Source organism: Cherax quadricarinatus, chromosome 75 (assembly GCF_038502225.1).
Source record: "Cherax quadricarinatus isolate ZL_2023a chromosome 75, ASM3850222v1, whole genome shotgun sequence".
In the NCBI taxonomy this organism is placed as follows: domain Eukaryota; kingdom Metazoa; phylum Arthropoda; class Malacostraca; order Decapoda; family Parastacidae; genus Cherax; species Cherax quadricarinatus.
This window is the reverse complement of record NC_091366.1, coordinates 13,792,378-13,808,668: the sequence shown is the minus strand read 5'-3', so window position 1 is coordinate 13,808,668 and position 16,291 is coordinate 13,792,378. Positions and strand designations below refer to the sequence as shown.

At 39.6% G+C, this 16,291-nt stretch overlaps 1 protein-coding gene across 1 annotated transcript in view; it reads right to left on the bottom strand.

Moving 5' to 3' along the window:
• LOC128691920 (sterol regulatory element-binding protein 1-like) overlaps nucleotides 1-11,481 on the bottom strand; it is a 54,531-nt gene extending 43,050 nt beyond the window's left edge. The window contains exons 1-3 of the mRNA XM_053780900.2: nucleotides 11,308-11,481; nucleotides 4,240-4,496; nucleotides 1,688-2,608 (exon numbers count right to left, since the gene is read on the bottom strand). Of these exons, the coding sequence (XP_053636875.2) occupies nucleotides 1,688-2,608; nucleotides 4,240-4,496; nucleotides 11,308-11,350 (1,221 nt within the window). The 5' untranslated portion in view covers nucleotides 11,351-11,481. The remainder of the gene's footprint in view (nucleotides 1-1,687; nucleotides 2,609-4,239; nucleotides 4,497-11,307) is intronic.
• Between the last annotated feature and the right edge of the window lie 4,810 nt (nucleotides 11,482-16,291).

Below are 16,291 nucleotides of genomic sequence, written 5' to 3'. Positions count from 1 at the left end.
GCAGTCACCAATGTTACTGCCAGCTGGTCACTGACCTTCAACTTTACATCTCTATCTCAACAAGTACCGATTGTAATTTTTTTTTTTTTACTACCACCTGGAAATGTACTCTTTTAATCTACAGTACAAGTTTCTTTTTATAAATTTGGACACTGAGAGCACTATTATAATACTCTTGATGGAGCACTAAACCCATAGGGATTATACAGCACCTGTAGGGGTATGGAAGGTGATCAATTCATGGAACTGGAGCAGAGATCCAATTCACTAGATCAAGAGCCCCTCACCAGCATCAAGGAACTTCCCTTGAGCAATTTTAATTTTGGGGGTCTGGACAGCAAAAGGGTTAATATAACCATCCACTCACTGAACAGCAGACAAAGTTCCCCCACTCACAAAGTACAGATGGTAGCCCAACATATTTTGTACGAGTTAAATATCCCTTATACGAAATGCTTGGGGTTCGAAGTTCCTCTGATCTCAGAATTTTTCAGATTCTGGAATATGAGATAGCTCGGGATGGAGCCCATAGTCTGACAGTGATTTTTTTATATGGTGCACACTGACCACACAGACCCATTCTCTCACATGTGGGCCTACCAGCTTTCTCCTGCTTGATTTGAAGCCGCTAGAATTTATGAGTAGATATACGTCAAACACGGTACCTCGTAAGACGTATATATACGGCCGTGACAGTCAAAGGGTTAAAAGGCTACTACTGTACACTGTACTGTCCACCAGGAGGCCTGGTCACAGACCGGGCCATGGGGGCGTTGACCCCCGGAACTCTCTCCAGGTACACTTTTTTATCACTATTACCCATAGGGGAATCTGCAGGCCTTTTTGGCATTTTCAACAATACCTTCGCACCATAGAGCAGAAAATAAGCATAAAACATGAGGTAATCACGGAGTCTACCAACAAATCAGACTTGCGACGGGCTCTCTGACCAGTATGCATACTAAATAATGTATATTAGAGCTAATTTCCTCTATTCTGTTTATTACAATATACAGTACACTACTGTATAAACATCTAAAAATATGCTAAAAATGTTATAAATGATGCAAAGGTGACATTAAAACAATATCAAAGATGGTTGACACAAACCCACTACCATTATAGTATGCTCCTTGCTTAACGACAAATTCATTTACCGATATAGTCTTAAGAACGTAACTCCATTGTTAAGCGAGGTGAGGCTGTATTAGAATTTTCAACGATGAATACTTAACCTGTATTTATTTAAATTTAATGCAAAAGCTACTACCCTGACCTTATGACACAACTGAATGAATGTATTATATAAAAACAAACAAAACAGTCCATCTCATTCCTGCTTTCATTTTTTTTTTTCAACAAGTTGGCCGTCTCCCACCGAGGCAGGGTGACCCAAAGAGAAAGAAAATCCCCAAAAAGAAAATACTTTCATCATCAATCAACACTTTCACCTCACTCACACATAATCACTGTTTTTGCAGAGGTGCCCAGAATGCAACAGCTTAGAAGTATATACCTATAAAAATACACAATATATCTCTCCAAACTTCCAATATCCCCAAACCCCTCCTTTAGAGTGCAGGCATTGTACTTCCCATTTCCAGGACTGAAGTCCGGTTATATAAAATAACCGGTTTCATCTAATGTTAAATATAAACTAAATGTACTTTCTGTAAATACTACATACCTTTGCCTCTTCACCAGCAATTAGATTCTTAAGTTCCAAAATCTTGTCATTGATGGAACTCCTATATCGCTTCTCAATAGCATTGTGAGAATTTCGCTTCTCGCCTTTCTGTGGTACAACCATCATTTTTGACCCAGAGCTGACAACTCTTGCTAGGGGTACACGGTCAGAATCCAGCACAACTGGAATACCAGTGACAACTGCAGTCTGATCAAAATTCTGAATGGGTGTTGTGATAGTTGCAATCGTGGGTGCTGTTTTATACAAGACAGTATGCGGTACAGTAATACATTGTCCAGTTGAAGATGTGGTAATCGTTTCCGATTTAGGTATAACCAGCTGTTGTATTAAAGAAGGCTGTTGCACTACTTGTGAAACAGCAGTGGTAACCACTCTCTTTGCAATATTCTGTGGTAGTGTAACTTGCTGAAGCTGGGGGTGAACCTGTACAGTATGAGGCTGAATTTGTTGTTGTTGGACACCAATTTGTTGATGGGTAAGCAGTTGTTGTAGCTGAGGGGTTTGACTTAATCCACTAGAGGTAACCAAGGACTGAGGAACACTGATGATTGAAGTTTGGCCAATACGAGGGGCAACATGTGCCACTTGTCTCACTGGAGTTCCACTTATTGATGTTACAACTATTTGCTGCTGAGTTTGCTGTGGTTGTTGTTGTGCTGGTTGGTGCTGCTGCTGCTGTATTTGTTGCTGCTGCTGCTGTACTGATTGCTGCTGCTGCTGCTGCTGCTGCTGTACCGGTTGCTGCTGCTGTTGCTGCACTGGTTGGTGCTGCTGCTGCTGCACTGGTTGGTGCTGCTGCTGCTGTTGTACTGTTTGCTGCTGTTGTACTGTTTGCTGCTGCTGTACTGTTTGCTGCTGTTGTTGGTGCTGCTGCTGTTGTTGTGGAGCTATCTTTGAAGCCTGTGGAAAAAAAATAAATTATATTTTACCAGTAAATGCAACTGAAATGTACAATACACAGTGACTAACAAGGCAGCTTTCTTATACCATCCTTAAGATTAAACCAATGAAGAACTATTAAAATGATAAATTAATAAATGACCTACTATACTTGCACAAAAATGAGCTAATTGTAAATCTAACAAAATTACTCTAAAGCACATAGCATAGTGAACTTGTTGGGCACTGAAGCAGTCATGTGAAATGTAAAAGACAAGACATTTCTCACAAACACATTTGTGTAAGCAGCTGGTGAATGCTTAAGCAATACTCTGAATAGTGAAATGTGAATTTCTTTACCAAATATTTAAAAATGACTTGCCAATAAATCAAATACCGGACCAAAACAGTATGTACACATATTTTTTAAATGCCGGCCATCTCCCACAAAAGTAGGGCGACTTGAAATAAAAAAGGGAACACATTCACCATCATTCATTCAACATCACACCCCTCCAGGTACTGTACTACCCACCTTATAACTTCAAGTCTGGCTAACCAGTTACCCTGAATCCCTTGCTCACACTCCTAGCACATCAAGCTATAAAAACCACTTATCTCTGCTCACTCCAATATAATATGCTCACAAAAGTTTGCTAGATGCTCAAGTCCCTAGTACTCAGAACCCCCTTTATTCCATCCCTGAATCTTTAAGATGACCTCTAACCTTACTTCATTTCACCTCACATTTATATAATCTTGATCAATCAGTTCTTCATCCCTACTAAATGTCCAACTACCTTAACAAGTCTCTGAATTATACCTTTGGTAACCCCCACAGTCCTCAGCTTTCATGGTCCAACTTCTCTGAATTATATTCACACCAATGCTCTCAAACATGACACTTCCACTGCCTCCAGCCCCCTCTTCACTAACATTTAGAGCTCATGCCTCACACCCATATAAAAGCATTGGTACCATTATACTCTAGTAAAGTCTCCTTTTTGCTTCTACAGATTAACTACTTTCTTTCCACAGATGTCTCACAAAAACTACTACATTTTTCTTCCCCACTTTTATTTTATGATCTCTTATTTCCAATATTATGCCTTTTGTCAATATTTCCAACTCAGCCATTGCTCATCTTAATTAAAATCAGTAATTCCTAGGGTTAAAGCCAACCTCTCAGTAGATTTTAATTCCTCACCTAACACAACCACTCCAGTAGTGTCAGTAAAATACTTTTTCACCACATACAAATTATGATGTTTTCAGTTGACTTCAATGCTCTTATTTTAAAAATTACCAAAACACAGAGTATCTGAGAAGCCATAAAACAAAAATTGTGATTAATTCATTTTTAAAGAATACAGAAAACCAAAATTTTTTATTTACATTAGTATTTGCTTAATTATCTTACTTTTCAGATGTGTAAAAAAAAAAAAAAACGCTTACCACAGAATCTACTATTAATATGAATTCTTTGCTGTCATTCACAATTTTTTATCATCAAAACTAGCAAGATGGTTGGTTTATAGAGATTTCAGATTACACAAAGTCAATTGATTAGAGATTACTATCTGAAATTCTGAGACTTCTCATAAGCATGAAGGAACTGAAGATTCATATAATAAGATAACTAATAAATTCACCTGAAAGCCACTGCTGTTGAGAAAACAGTCACTGCTATTTAGAAAGCTGGAGCCAATGAGGTTGCTGTTAAGTGTTGTGTTGAAGCAGCTGGTATTATGAGTTGGAGTAGAGGTATTAACTGGGGTAGATCCAAGCACTGGGTTTGTACTGCTTCCAACTCCACCATGAGACAACACATCACTTTCACTCCAATCTAAACCTAAGTCTTTAATGTCGTCTAGGTCTAGATCTGGCCAGTTCATGTGTGTCAATAAATCTAGAAAAAAAAATTACATAAATTAATGAACTGTTAAATTTGAAAACATGCTTTCATATCAAATCACAGGTTACACTGACAAATGACAGAGGCAAATAATGCAAATATGTAGTGAAATCTTCAAATCTGCATCATATTAAATCTTCGAATCTGCTTCATGTTAAATCTTCAAATCTGCCTCATGTTAAATCTTCAAATCTGCCTCATGTTAAATCTTCAAATCTGCCTCATGTTAAATCTTCAAATCTGCCTCATGTTAAATCTTCAAATCTGCCTCATGTTAAATCTTCAAATCTGCCTCATGTTAAATCTTCAAATCTGCCTCATGTTAAATCTTCAAATCTGCCTCATGTTAAATCTTCAAATCTGCCTCATGTTAAATCTTCAAATCTGCCTCATGTTAAATCTTCAAATCTGCCTCATGTTAAATCTTCAAATCTGCCTCATGTTAAATCTTCAAATCTGCCTCATGTTAAATCTTCAAATCTGCCTCATGTTAAATCTTCAAATCTGCCTCATGTTAAATCTTCAAATCTGCCTCATGTTAAATCTTCAAATCTGCCTCATGTTAAATCTTCAAATCTGCCTCATGTTAAATCTTCAAATCTGCCTCATGTTAAATCTTCAAATCTGCCTCATGTTAAATCTTCAAATCTGCCTCATGTTAAATCTTCAAATCTGCCTCATGTTAAATCTTCAAATCTGCCTCATGTTAAATCTTCAAATCTGCCTCATGTTAAATCTTCAAATCTGCCTCATGTTAAATCTTCAAATCTGCCTCATGTTAAATCTTCAAATCTGCCTCATGTTAAATCTTCAAATCTGCCTCATGTTAAATCTTCAAATCTGCCTCATGTTAAATCTTCAAATCTGCCTCATGTTAAATCTTCAAATCTGCCTCATGTTAAATCTTCAAATCTGCCTCATGTTAAATCTTCAAATCTGTCTCGTGTTAAATCTTCAAATATACATCATGTTAAACCTTCAAATTTACATCATGTTTACATACATTACAATTAAAAAAGGAATTATGAGAAAAAGCATTTTACAACTGTTCTATATGCATAACTAAAGAAAGTGTAATGAACGCTTGTCAATGCTCAATAATAGCCCACATGGAGAAAAACTCAGAAAATCAATTGGTCTCTAAATTTCGACCTCCACCTGGGGTCCTCTTCTGAAGAGGCTCCCAGTACAGGGTCAAAATACAGTGGAACCTCATACAGCATCTGGGGAATAGGACGCACTCAAGTTTGATCCAAAGGAAGGAGAGGATACCTTCTATACCTTGGCACACCCGACCTTCGCCAGCATCAAGGTACCTACCTGTAGGTGCCTTGATGCTGTAGGTAGTTAGACGTAATTTATTACTGGTGTGTATTCTGAATAATAGTCTTGAAGGCATATGTATATATATAGTATATGTAGATTTAACTTGATAATGGCTGAATAATTTCTGTGACTTATTTACAATGGGGTTTTAAATGAAAAACTTATTACCATTATTTTAGGAAGCTGTGGTAAAGTAGGATTAACAGTGGAAATTGACACAAGTGAAGAAGACATGATTACAATTATTAACCCTGGAGCTTTAGTAGCCCAGGATAATTCAAGTGAGTCAAGTAGTGTGGCCTATTTCCAGTGAGGTCTATTTTAGGTTCTTTGCCAGGACGGCACCCAAAATAATCAACTTCTAAGTATGTATCTATGCGTTGATAGGGAGCACAGTAAACTGCTATGGGACAAAATTCATAAGGCATCTAGATATGAAAATGTGTTATTGGGAGATTTTAACTTTAGACAAACTGATTGAAACAATGTGATAGGAAATCTTGAGTCTAGCAACTTTCTAGATATGGTTCAGGATTGCTTCTTAAAATAGTTTGTGACACAACCAACTAGAGGAAACAACCTGCTTGACTTGGTTCTTGCCAGCAAAGAATCACTAATTAATAATCTTGAGATTAATGACGAGCTTGGGGAAAGCGATCACCAATCACTTAGTTTCAATATATCATGGAATTACCCAGAGAACTGCAATCAAGTCTCTGTTCTAGACTTTCACTTTACTGACTTTATGGGGCTGAGAAATTACCTGGATGGGCTAAACTGGGATGACCTGACTTTGGGTCAGGTAGGTGGTGTTGGTTGTCAATATGACTTTTTCAGAGCATTGTTATGCTGTAGCTGCCTAGACAACTTTCATTTGAAGTAGGGGAATTAGATCTAACAAAAATGATCGCAAATGGATAAACAATAGATTAAAACATCTCATTGGTCAAAAGAGAGGCATATATAGGTGTATCAAAAGAGGGGATGGGCAGTTAAGAAATCAATATATTCAATTAAAGAGAAAAATAAAAAAAGGAATAAGAAAAGGAAAAAGGGATTATGAGGCTAAAGTCGCAAAGGATTCGAAGACTAACCCAAAAGGGTTGTTTCAGGTATACAAAAGTAAGATTAGGGACAAGATAGGCCCACTTAAAAGTAACTCAGATCAGATCACTGACTGTGATAAGGAAATGTGTGAACTTTTCAATACTTACTTCCTCATACTTTTTACTCAGGAAGATACTAGCGAAATTCCAGCAATAATAAATTATGTGGAACAGGACGATAATAAACTATGCACGATTAGGGTAACTAGTGACATGGTTTTCAGACAAAGAGAGAAATTAAAACCTAACAAATCCCCAGGCCCTGATGAACTGTTTGCAAGGGTTTTAAAGGAATGTAAAGAGAAACTTAGCATACCTTTGGCCAATCTTTTCAATATATCACTACAAATTGGCATAGTGCCAGACAAGTGGAAAATGGCAAATGTAATACCTATTTACAAGGCAGGTGACAGGTCCCTAGCTTCGAACTATAGACCAATAAGCCGTACTTCCATAGTGGGAAAATTTATGGAATCAATAATTGCCGAGGCAAACTCATAGCCATCTTGACTGGCATAAATTGATTAATGAATCTCAGCACGGTTTTACAAAGGGCATTCTTGTCAAACGAATTTACTAACTTTTTTCACTAAGGTATTTGAGAAGGTGAAAGTGTTGAATGATGATGAAAGTATTTTCTTTTTGGGGATTTTCTTTCTTTTTTGGGTCACCCTGCCTTGGTGGGAGACGGCTGACTTGTTGAAAAAAAAAAAAAAATTTGAGAAGGTAGATCATGGTATTGAATATGATATTGTATATAAGGACTTCAGTAAGGCTTTTGACAGTTCCACATCAGAGGCTATTAAGGAAACTTAAGGCACACAGAATAGGAGAAATTTTTTCCTGGGTAGAGGCAAGGTTGACAAACAGGCAGCAGTGTGTTCACAAGCGGTGTTCCACAGGGGTCAGTGTTGGGCCCCTTGTTGCTCACAATATACATAAACGACACAGATGAGGGAATAAATTGCGACATAAGCAAATTTATTTATGAGACCAAAACAGGTCGTCCAATCAATCTAATGAGGACATTAGAGCATTCCAGGATGATTTGAATAGACTGATGCAGTGGTCGGAGAAGTGGCAGATGCAGTTTAATGTAGACAAATGCAAAGTTCTAAATGTTGGACAGGAAAATAACCATGCCACTTATAAACTAAATACAATGTAGATCTTAATTTTACTGACTGCAAAAAGGATTTAGGAGTATGGTAAGCAGTAATCTGAAAACCAAGACAACAGTGCATAAGTGTTTGCAATAAAGCTAACAGAATCCTTGGCTTCATATCAAGAAGTATAAATAATAAAAGTCCTCAGGTTATTCTTCAATTCTATATATCTTTGGGTAGGCCTCATTTAGATTATGCTGCACAGTTCTGGTCACCGTATTACAGAATGGATATAAATGCACTGGAAAATGTACAAAGGAGGATAACAAAGTTGATCCCATGTATCAGAAATCTTCCGTATGAGGATAGACTGAGGGCCCTGAATCTGCACTCTCTAGAAGGGCGTAGAATTACGGGGGATATGATTGAGGTATATAAATGAAAAACAGGAATGAATAAAGGGGATGTAAATTAGCGTGCTACAAATATCTAGCCTAGACAGGAATTGCAGCAATGGCTTTAATTAAGCTGGAAAAATTCAGATTCAGGAAGGATATTGGAAAGCACTGGTTTGGTAACAGAGTTGTGGATGAGGGGAACAAACTCCCAAATACTGTCATAGAGGCTGAGACATTGTGTTGTTTTAAAAATAGGTTAGATAAGTACATGAGTGGGTGTGGGTGGGTGTGAGTTTGACCTGACTAGCTTGTGCTACTAGGTCAGATGCTGTGTTCCTTCCTTAAGTGAACAAGACCTGACCTGACTAGGTTAAGGCTTAAGCCGGTAGGAGAACTGGACCTGCCTTGCACGGGCTGGTAGGAGAACTGGACCTGCCTTGCATGGGCCAGTAGGCCTGCTGCAATGTTCCTTCTTTCTTATGTTCATATGTTTAATAAAGAAAAGGGTAGCATAAAATGCCTCGGATCAAGACCTTTTCACCAGACATCAAAGCATCCAACATGAATGGGGTAACAGGTGTTACAAACCTGTCACGGGAATCAACCCCCATGTCTTCTCTTATATGACCTGTAAAGCCCCTCTAAAACTAGGGACTTCCATATGTATATCAAATGTCATCCAATCATATAAAAACTATGGGTCAATGTTTGCTTTATGACTGGGTGTATTTTTATGATGTAAATTCTCCAGTATTACATGCGTTGTCCAATGGATATGTACATATATATTTAGTACCTACAGGAAAAGACCTTTTTTGTATATATAACTTAACACAATATTACCTGACCTAATCTAACTGACAATATTATGGTTAGGTTTGGTTAGGTTGAGCTACATTATTAAAATTATTTAACACAAAGTTTCTTTCCGACCTGTTCAACACTGACTTTAAAAATTTACATACATGATATTTTTATTTTTCCTATTATCACAAATACACAATTTCCTCAACAAATAATTACTTTTCCTATGGAAAGGATAGCATGGATGTTATAATATAGAAGATTAATGGATTTGTCCCCCCCAAAAAAGTAAACAATGATAAAACTATATACGTATCTTGTGTAAATAAATGTGTACCTGTGCTTAAATAAACTTACTTACTGCTAGGCTTAAAAAAATAATGTTCAAGCATGTTAGTAGCTTTCTTTGTACTTAACAACACTTTGTAAAATGTAAATCACACATTGTAACCTTTGCAAAGAAATAAAAATTGCATTGTATTGTAAGGTCCCAATGAACTGTATATACATCACTGACTCTGAGTTATATTACTATGTATGATAACTGTATTTATGTGGACGTGTACCTAACCTAACCTAACAGTCCCTGGGATGTCAGCATTTCTTTTGGGGGATGGGGGGGGGGGAATGCTATACAAAAAAAAAAAAAACTTATGAGTAGCGGTTACCCTGAGGGTGCAATAACCCACAAGTGTCACAGACTGGTAATAAAAAACAATAACTCCATCCCTTTAAGTCTAAAACACCTCACCAACATTCAGGCATCCCCCGATCAGATAATTATATTTGCAAACTGGTGATAAACCCACATGGGTCATACAATTTGGGTTCATAGAATAAGTCCGAGGGATATTACAATGGTAGAGTATTATGACTAAGCAAGTTAAAAAGTTCAGGTTAAGGCATTACAATCACAAAAATGTTTCTTCACCGGGACTGTATTATTGGAGAGAAATGGTATAAAATACTGACACCAAGGAAATGGACAAATGCAGTGTAACTTGCTCCTTTATTTCACCCATGTAGTGGACTTTTACAAGACTAAAAATGTAATAAAGTTGGTAGAATTACCGACAATATGTAAAGTAAAAGGGGCTTGATAAAGCTCCTGGAGAGCGAAACGTTGCCACAATAAATGTCACAATAGTTGTACTTGTGTCCTTTTACTTTACAAGACTAAAAATCCCACTGTGTGGGCCAAACTGTCACTAAAGTTGTGTTTTACAATATGTGTGACTTTCCAACTATGTACTACATTATTCCATGATAAACAAGACATGTGTAACATTAACGTATCTTTATTGCAATAATTATATCCAGTCCAAGTGTTGTAAAAGAATTATTCATCAAATTGTCATAACTAAATACCATCAATAATATATTATTATTCCACGAACTGTAAGTCCTGATGATCAGAACGTCATTAATAAAATGCCATACTAAGTAATCTTACTCAGGTACAATCACACAATCTTTGCATAATTAAAACTGTCTTGCATCATATATTGTACATTACTTAGGCTAAACTCTCCCCAAAAAAAACTTTCCATTATGGTCCTTGTATTATCATCCCCTGAGCAGCTAATTACATACACCAAAAATCAATCATGATTATTTGCAATAAAAATCATTAAATCCAATGCATTATATGAATTTCGGAATAAGATGCAATAAAATAAAGTACATAAAATACAATTACAGGTTAAAACTTGTAGTAGTATTAATATTAATTAGTATTGCAATCAAAACTAAGCGCTAAACCCAATAGGGCAAAACTTTTATTGGTTTTCATAATGTATAAATTACGTAGGATAACCAAAGGATACAATTAAGGGATTATTAAAACTTATTATTATTACAATCAAAACTAACCGCTAAACCCAAAGGAGTAAAATCTATTAAAAATTATTTTTCATACATAAATGGGGTTCTTAGTAAGGAAATAAGTTTAGTCAGGTATAATTAAACTATTACATAGTAATGTGTGTTAACTACCTAGGCTAACCAAAAGTGATTTATTTCCACTGATGGTTGACTGACAGGTGGCACTAGGAGTGGCACATACCTTCCTCCACCAGGTCGTCGGGCATCATGACGTCGTCCTCCATACTGCCTCAATAGTCCACACATTAATGAAAATATTGACCAAGGTACGTGTACGTGCTTGCTGCGCGCACGTACCCGCGTACGTATTACCTCCTTCACGTCTCACTCACGACTGACCATCGCGCGATGTTGCCTCATTCTATCAGCCAATCAGCGCAATGCTCCCACGCCCTCTCCGCCAATCACAGGACGCACACACCATCACGCCATATGACGTCATGGTCGTGACGTCACACCAAAACAGTGAGCCCCTTCCTGCCAGCCGTATGATAAAGGCTGATGCGTACGATAATACTCACTTCTGGGTACATCATACACAATGTATATAATACATATATGTATTGTACTTATCAGTATTGACAACTTTTTACGGGTTCGCTTAAAAACTGCCAATAACAACCGATATTTTTTTTAAATATTAAAATTGCCTGTGCTGAAAAATATCAACATTAACAATTTACCTCACGATTGTGAGTTACACACACACACACACACACACACACACACACACACACTTTTTTGGGGTTATCCTAGTTTTTTACGCATATGTTACTATGTATGATAATTGTACTTATGTGTACCTGTACCTAAATAAACTTACACGACCAGTGAAGATGTGGAGCCAGAAGCTGTGAATCGACCCCTGCAACCACATACAGGAGAGTACACACACACACACACACACACACACACACACACACACACATGAGGCCAGGAGCTGTGACTCAACCCCTGCAACCACATATAGGTGAGTACACGCACACTGGGCCAGGAACCGTGAATCGACCCTTGTAACAATATACAGGTGAGCACACACACACACGGGGCCAGGCGCTGTTTACCTGGAGTTTACCTGGAGAGAGCTCCGGGGGTCAACGCCCCCGCGGCCCGGTCTGTGACCAGGCCTCCTGGTGGATCAGAGCCTGATCAACCAGGCTGTTACTGCTGGCTGCACGCAAACCAACGTACGAACCACAGCCCGGCTGGTCAGGTACCGACTTTAGGTGCTTGTCCAGTGTCAGCTTGAAGACTGCCAGGGGTCTATTGGTAATCCCCCTTATGTATGCTGGGAGGCAGTTGAACAGTCTCGGGCCCCTGACACTTACTGTATGGTCTCTTAACGTGCTAGTGACACCCCTGCTTTTCATTGGGGGGATGTTGCATCGTCTGCCAAGTCTTGCTTTCGTAGTGAGTGATTTTCGTGTGCAAGTTCGGTACTAGTCCCTCTAGGATTTTCCAGGTGTATATAATCATGTATCTCTCCCGCCTGCGTTCCAGGGAGTACAGGTTTAGGAACCTCAAGCGCTCCCAGTAATTGAGGTGTTTTATCTCCGTTATGCGCGCCGTGAAGGTTCTCTGTACATTTTCTAGGTCAGCAATTTCACCTGCCTTGAAAGGTGCTGTTAGTGTGCAGCAATATTCCAGCCTAGACAGAACAAGCGACCTGAAGAGTGTCATCATGGGCTTGGCATCCCTAGTTTTGAAGGTTCTCATTATCCATCCTATCATTTTTCTAGCAGCTGCGCTTGATACAATGTTATGGTCCTTGAAGGTGAGAGCCTCCGACATGATCACTCCCAGGTCTTTGACGTTGGTTTTTCGCTCTATTTTGTTGCCGGAATTTGTTTTGTACTCTGATGAAGTTTTAATTTCCTCGTGTAACTCAACCCTTGCAACCACATATAGGTGAGTACACACACAGGGCCCAAGAGCTGTGACTCAACCCCTGCAACCACATATAGGTGAGTACACACATATACACGGGGCCAGGAGCTGTGACTCAACCCCTGCAAACCACATATAGGTGAGTACACACACACGGGGTCAGGAGCTGTGACACGACCTCTGAAACTACATATAGGTCAGGAAACAGGACAAGCGTTTCCTGGGGTGGGTTTAACTCATACGATGACGTAGAGCTGTAAGCTTAGGTCATCTGACCGAGACCTTCCACTGGCTTGGCTACCTCTTTAAAAGTCATAGTTATGATTATAACCAAAATAGCGTAAGTACATATAGGTGAGTACATAAACAGACGACGTAAACAACGTGAAACTAATGAGAATTCAAGCAGACGAGGATCACAGAAAGACAACAAAGACAACAGGTTGCAGACCATGAAGCTTTGGGAAAAACAAAGAAGATCGCTTGCGGAGTACAGGCTCGGGGAGTCAAAGACCTCACACAAGGACCTTGGGGTGAGCATCATACTGAGCACATCTCCTGAGGTGCACATCTACCAAATAACTGCTGCATCATACGGGCGCCTGGCAAACCTAAGGATAGCATTTCGACATCTAAGTAAGGAGTTTACGTGGAGTTTACCTGGAGAGAGTTCCGGGGGTCAACGCCCCCGCGGCCCGGTCTGTGATCAGGCCTACTCTTGGGTCAGAGCCTGATCAACCAGGCTGTTACTGCTGGCTGCACGCAAACCAACGTACGAGCCACAGCCCGGCTGGTTAGGTACCGACTTTAGGTGCTTGCCCAGTGCCTGCTTGAAGACTGCCAGGGGTCTATTGGTAATCCCCCTTATGTATGCTGGGAGGCAGTTGAACAGCCTCGGGCCCCTGACACTTATTGTATTGTCTCTTAACGTGCTAGTGACACCCCTGCTTTTCATTGGGGGGATGTTGCATCGTCTGCCAAGTCTTTTGCTTTCGTTGTGAGTGATTTTCGTGTGCACGTTCGGTACTAGTCCCTCTAGGATTTTCCAGGTGTATATAATCATGTATCTCTCCCGCCTACGTTCCAGGGAGTACAGGTTCAGGAACTTCAAGCGCTCCCAGTAATTGAGGTGTTTTATCCCCGTTATGCGCGCCGTGAAGGTTCTCTGTACATTTTCTAGGTCGGCAATTTCACCTGCCTTGAAAGGTGCTGTTAGTGTGCAGCAATATTCCAGCCTAGATAGAACAAGCGACCTGAAGAGTGTCATCATGGGCTTGGCATCCCTAGTTTTGAAGGTTCTCATTATCCATCCTGTCATTTTTCTAGCAGATGTGATTGATACAATTTTATGGTCCTTGAAGGTGAGATCCTCCGACATGATCACTCCCAGGTCTTTGACGTTGGTTTTTCGCTCTAATTTGTGGAAGGAATTTGTTTTGTACTCTGATGAAGTTTTAATTTCCTCATGTTTACCATATCTGAGTAATTGAAATTTCTCATCGTTGAACTTCATATTGTTTTCTGCAGCCCACTGAAAGTTAAGATACATGTGCAACATCTGGATATCTTTATTGTAGTAGACGTTTCGCCATCGAGTGGCTTTATCAATACAGATTCTAGGACATAATAGGAAGACAGTAGAACTATATACAAAAGATGAGGTAATCAGTCCCTCGGCCTTGGAGTTAGTGTTCACAGCATCGTGGTGGAGGAGAATCTGGAGCAAAGACAAGAAGACTGGCGGTTTATATAGGCGTCAGTGGATAGGGACGGGCAGCAGACGAGGGCAAAGTCACTGGTAGGCGGGATTTCCCAGTGGAAGTAGGTCCTTCCCAAAGAGATGGGTTAGTTGCAGCAGCCCGGAAGGTCTTGTAGATGTCCTCTGAACCAAGATTCCATGATGTTGCAGTGTCTGACAAGTTGTGCAAGAAAGGTATAAAATACCGACAATATGAAAGTTAAGACACATGTGCAACATCTGGATATCTTTATTGTAGTAGACGTTTCGCCATCCTATTATGTCCTAGAATCTGTATTGATAAAGCCACTGGATGGCGAAACGTCTACTACAATAAAGATATCCAGATGTTGCACATGTGTCTTAACTTTCATATTGTCGGTATTTTATACCTTTCTTGCACAGCCCACTGAAAGATTTGGTTGATGTCCGCCTGGAGCCTTGCAGTGTCTGCAATGGAAGAGATTGTCATGCAGATTCGGGTGTCATCTGCAAAGGAAGACACGGTGCTGTGGCTGACATCCTTGTCTATGTCAAATATGAGGATGAGAAACAAGATGGGAGCGAGTACTGTGCCATATGGAACAGAGCTTTTCACCGTAGCTGCCTCGGACTTTACTCTGTTGACTACTACTCTTTGTGTTCTGTTTGTGAGGAAATTATAAATTTATCTACCAACTTTTCCTGTTATTCCTTTAGCACGCATTTTGTGCGCTATTACGCCATGGTCACACTTGTCGAAGGCTTTTGCAAAGTCTGTGTATATTACATCTGCATTCTTTTTGTCTTCTAGTGCATCTAGGACCTTGTCGTAGTGATCCAGTAGCTGAGACAGACAGGAGCGACCTGCTCTAAACCCATGTTGCCCTGGGTTGTGTAATTGATGGGCATCTAGATGGGTGGCGATCTTGCTTCTTAGGACCCTTTCAAAGATTTTTATGATATGGGATGTTAGTGCTATCGGTCTGTAGTTCTTTGCTATTGCTTTACTGCCTCCTTTGTGGAGTGGGGCTATGTCTGTTGTTTTCAGTAACTGTGGGACGACCCCCGTGTCCATGCTCCCTCTCCATAGGATGGTAAAAGCTCGTGATAGGGGCTTCTTGCAGTTCTTGATGAACACAGAGTTCCATGAGTCTGGCCCTGGGGCAGAGTGCATGGGCATGTCATTTATCGCCTGTTCGAAGTCATTTGGCGTCAGGATATTATCAGACAGGCTTGTGTTAACCAAATTCTGTGGCTCTCTCATAAAAAATTCATTTTGATCTTCGACTCTCAGTCTGGTTAGAGGCTTGCTAAAAACTGAGTCATATTGGGACTTGAGTAGCTCACTCATTTCCTTGCTGTCATCTGTGTAGAACCCATCCTGTTTAAGTAGGGGCCCAATACTAGATGTTGTTCTCGATTTCGATTTGGCATAAGAAAAGAAATACTTTGAGTTTCTTTCGATTTCATTTATGGCTTTTAGTTCTTCCCGCGATTCCTGACTCCTATAAGATTCCTTTAGCTTAAGTTCGATGTTTGCTATTTCTCTGACCAGTGA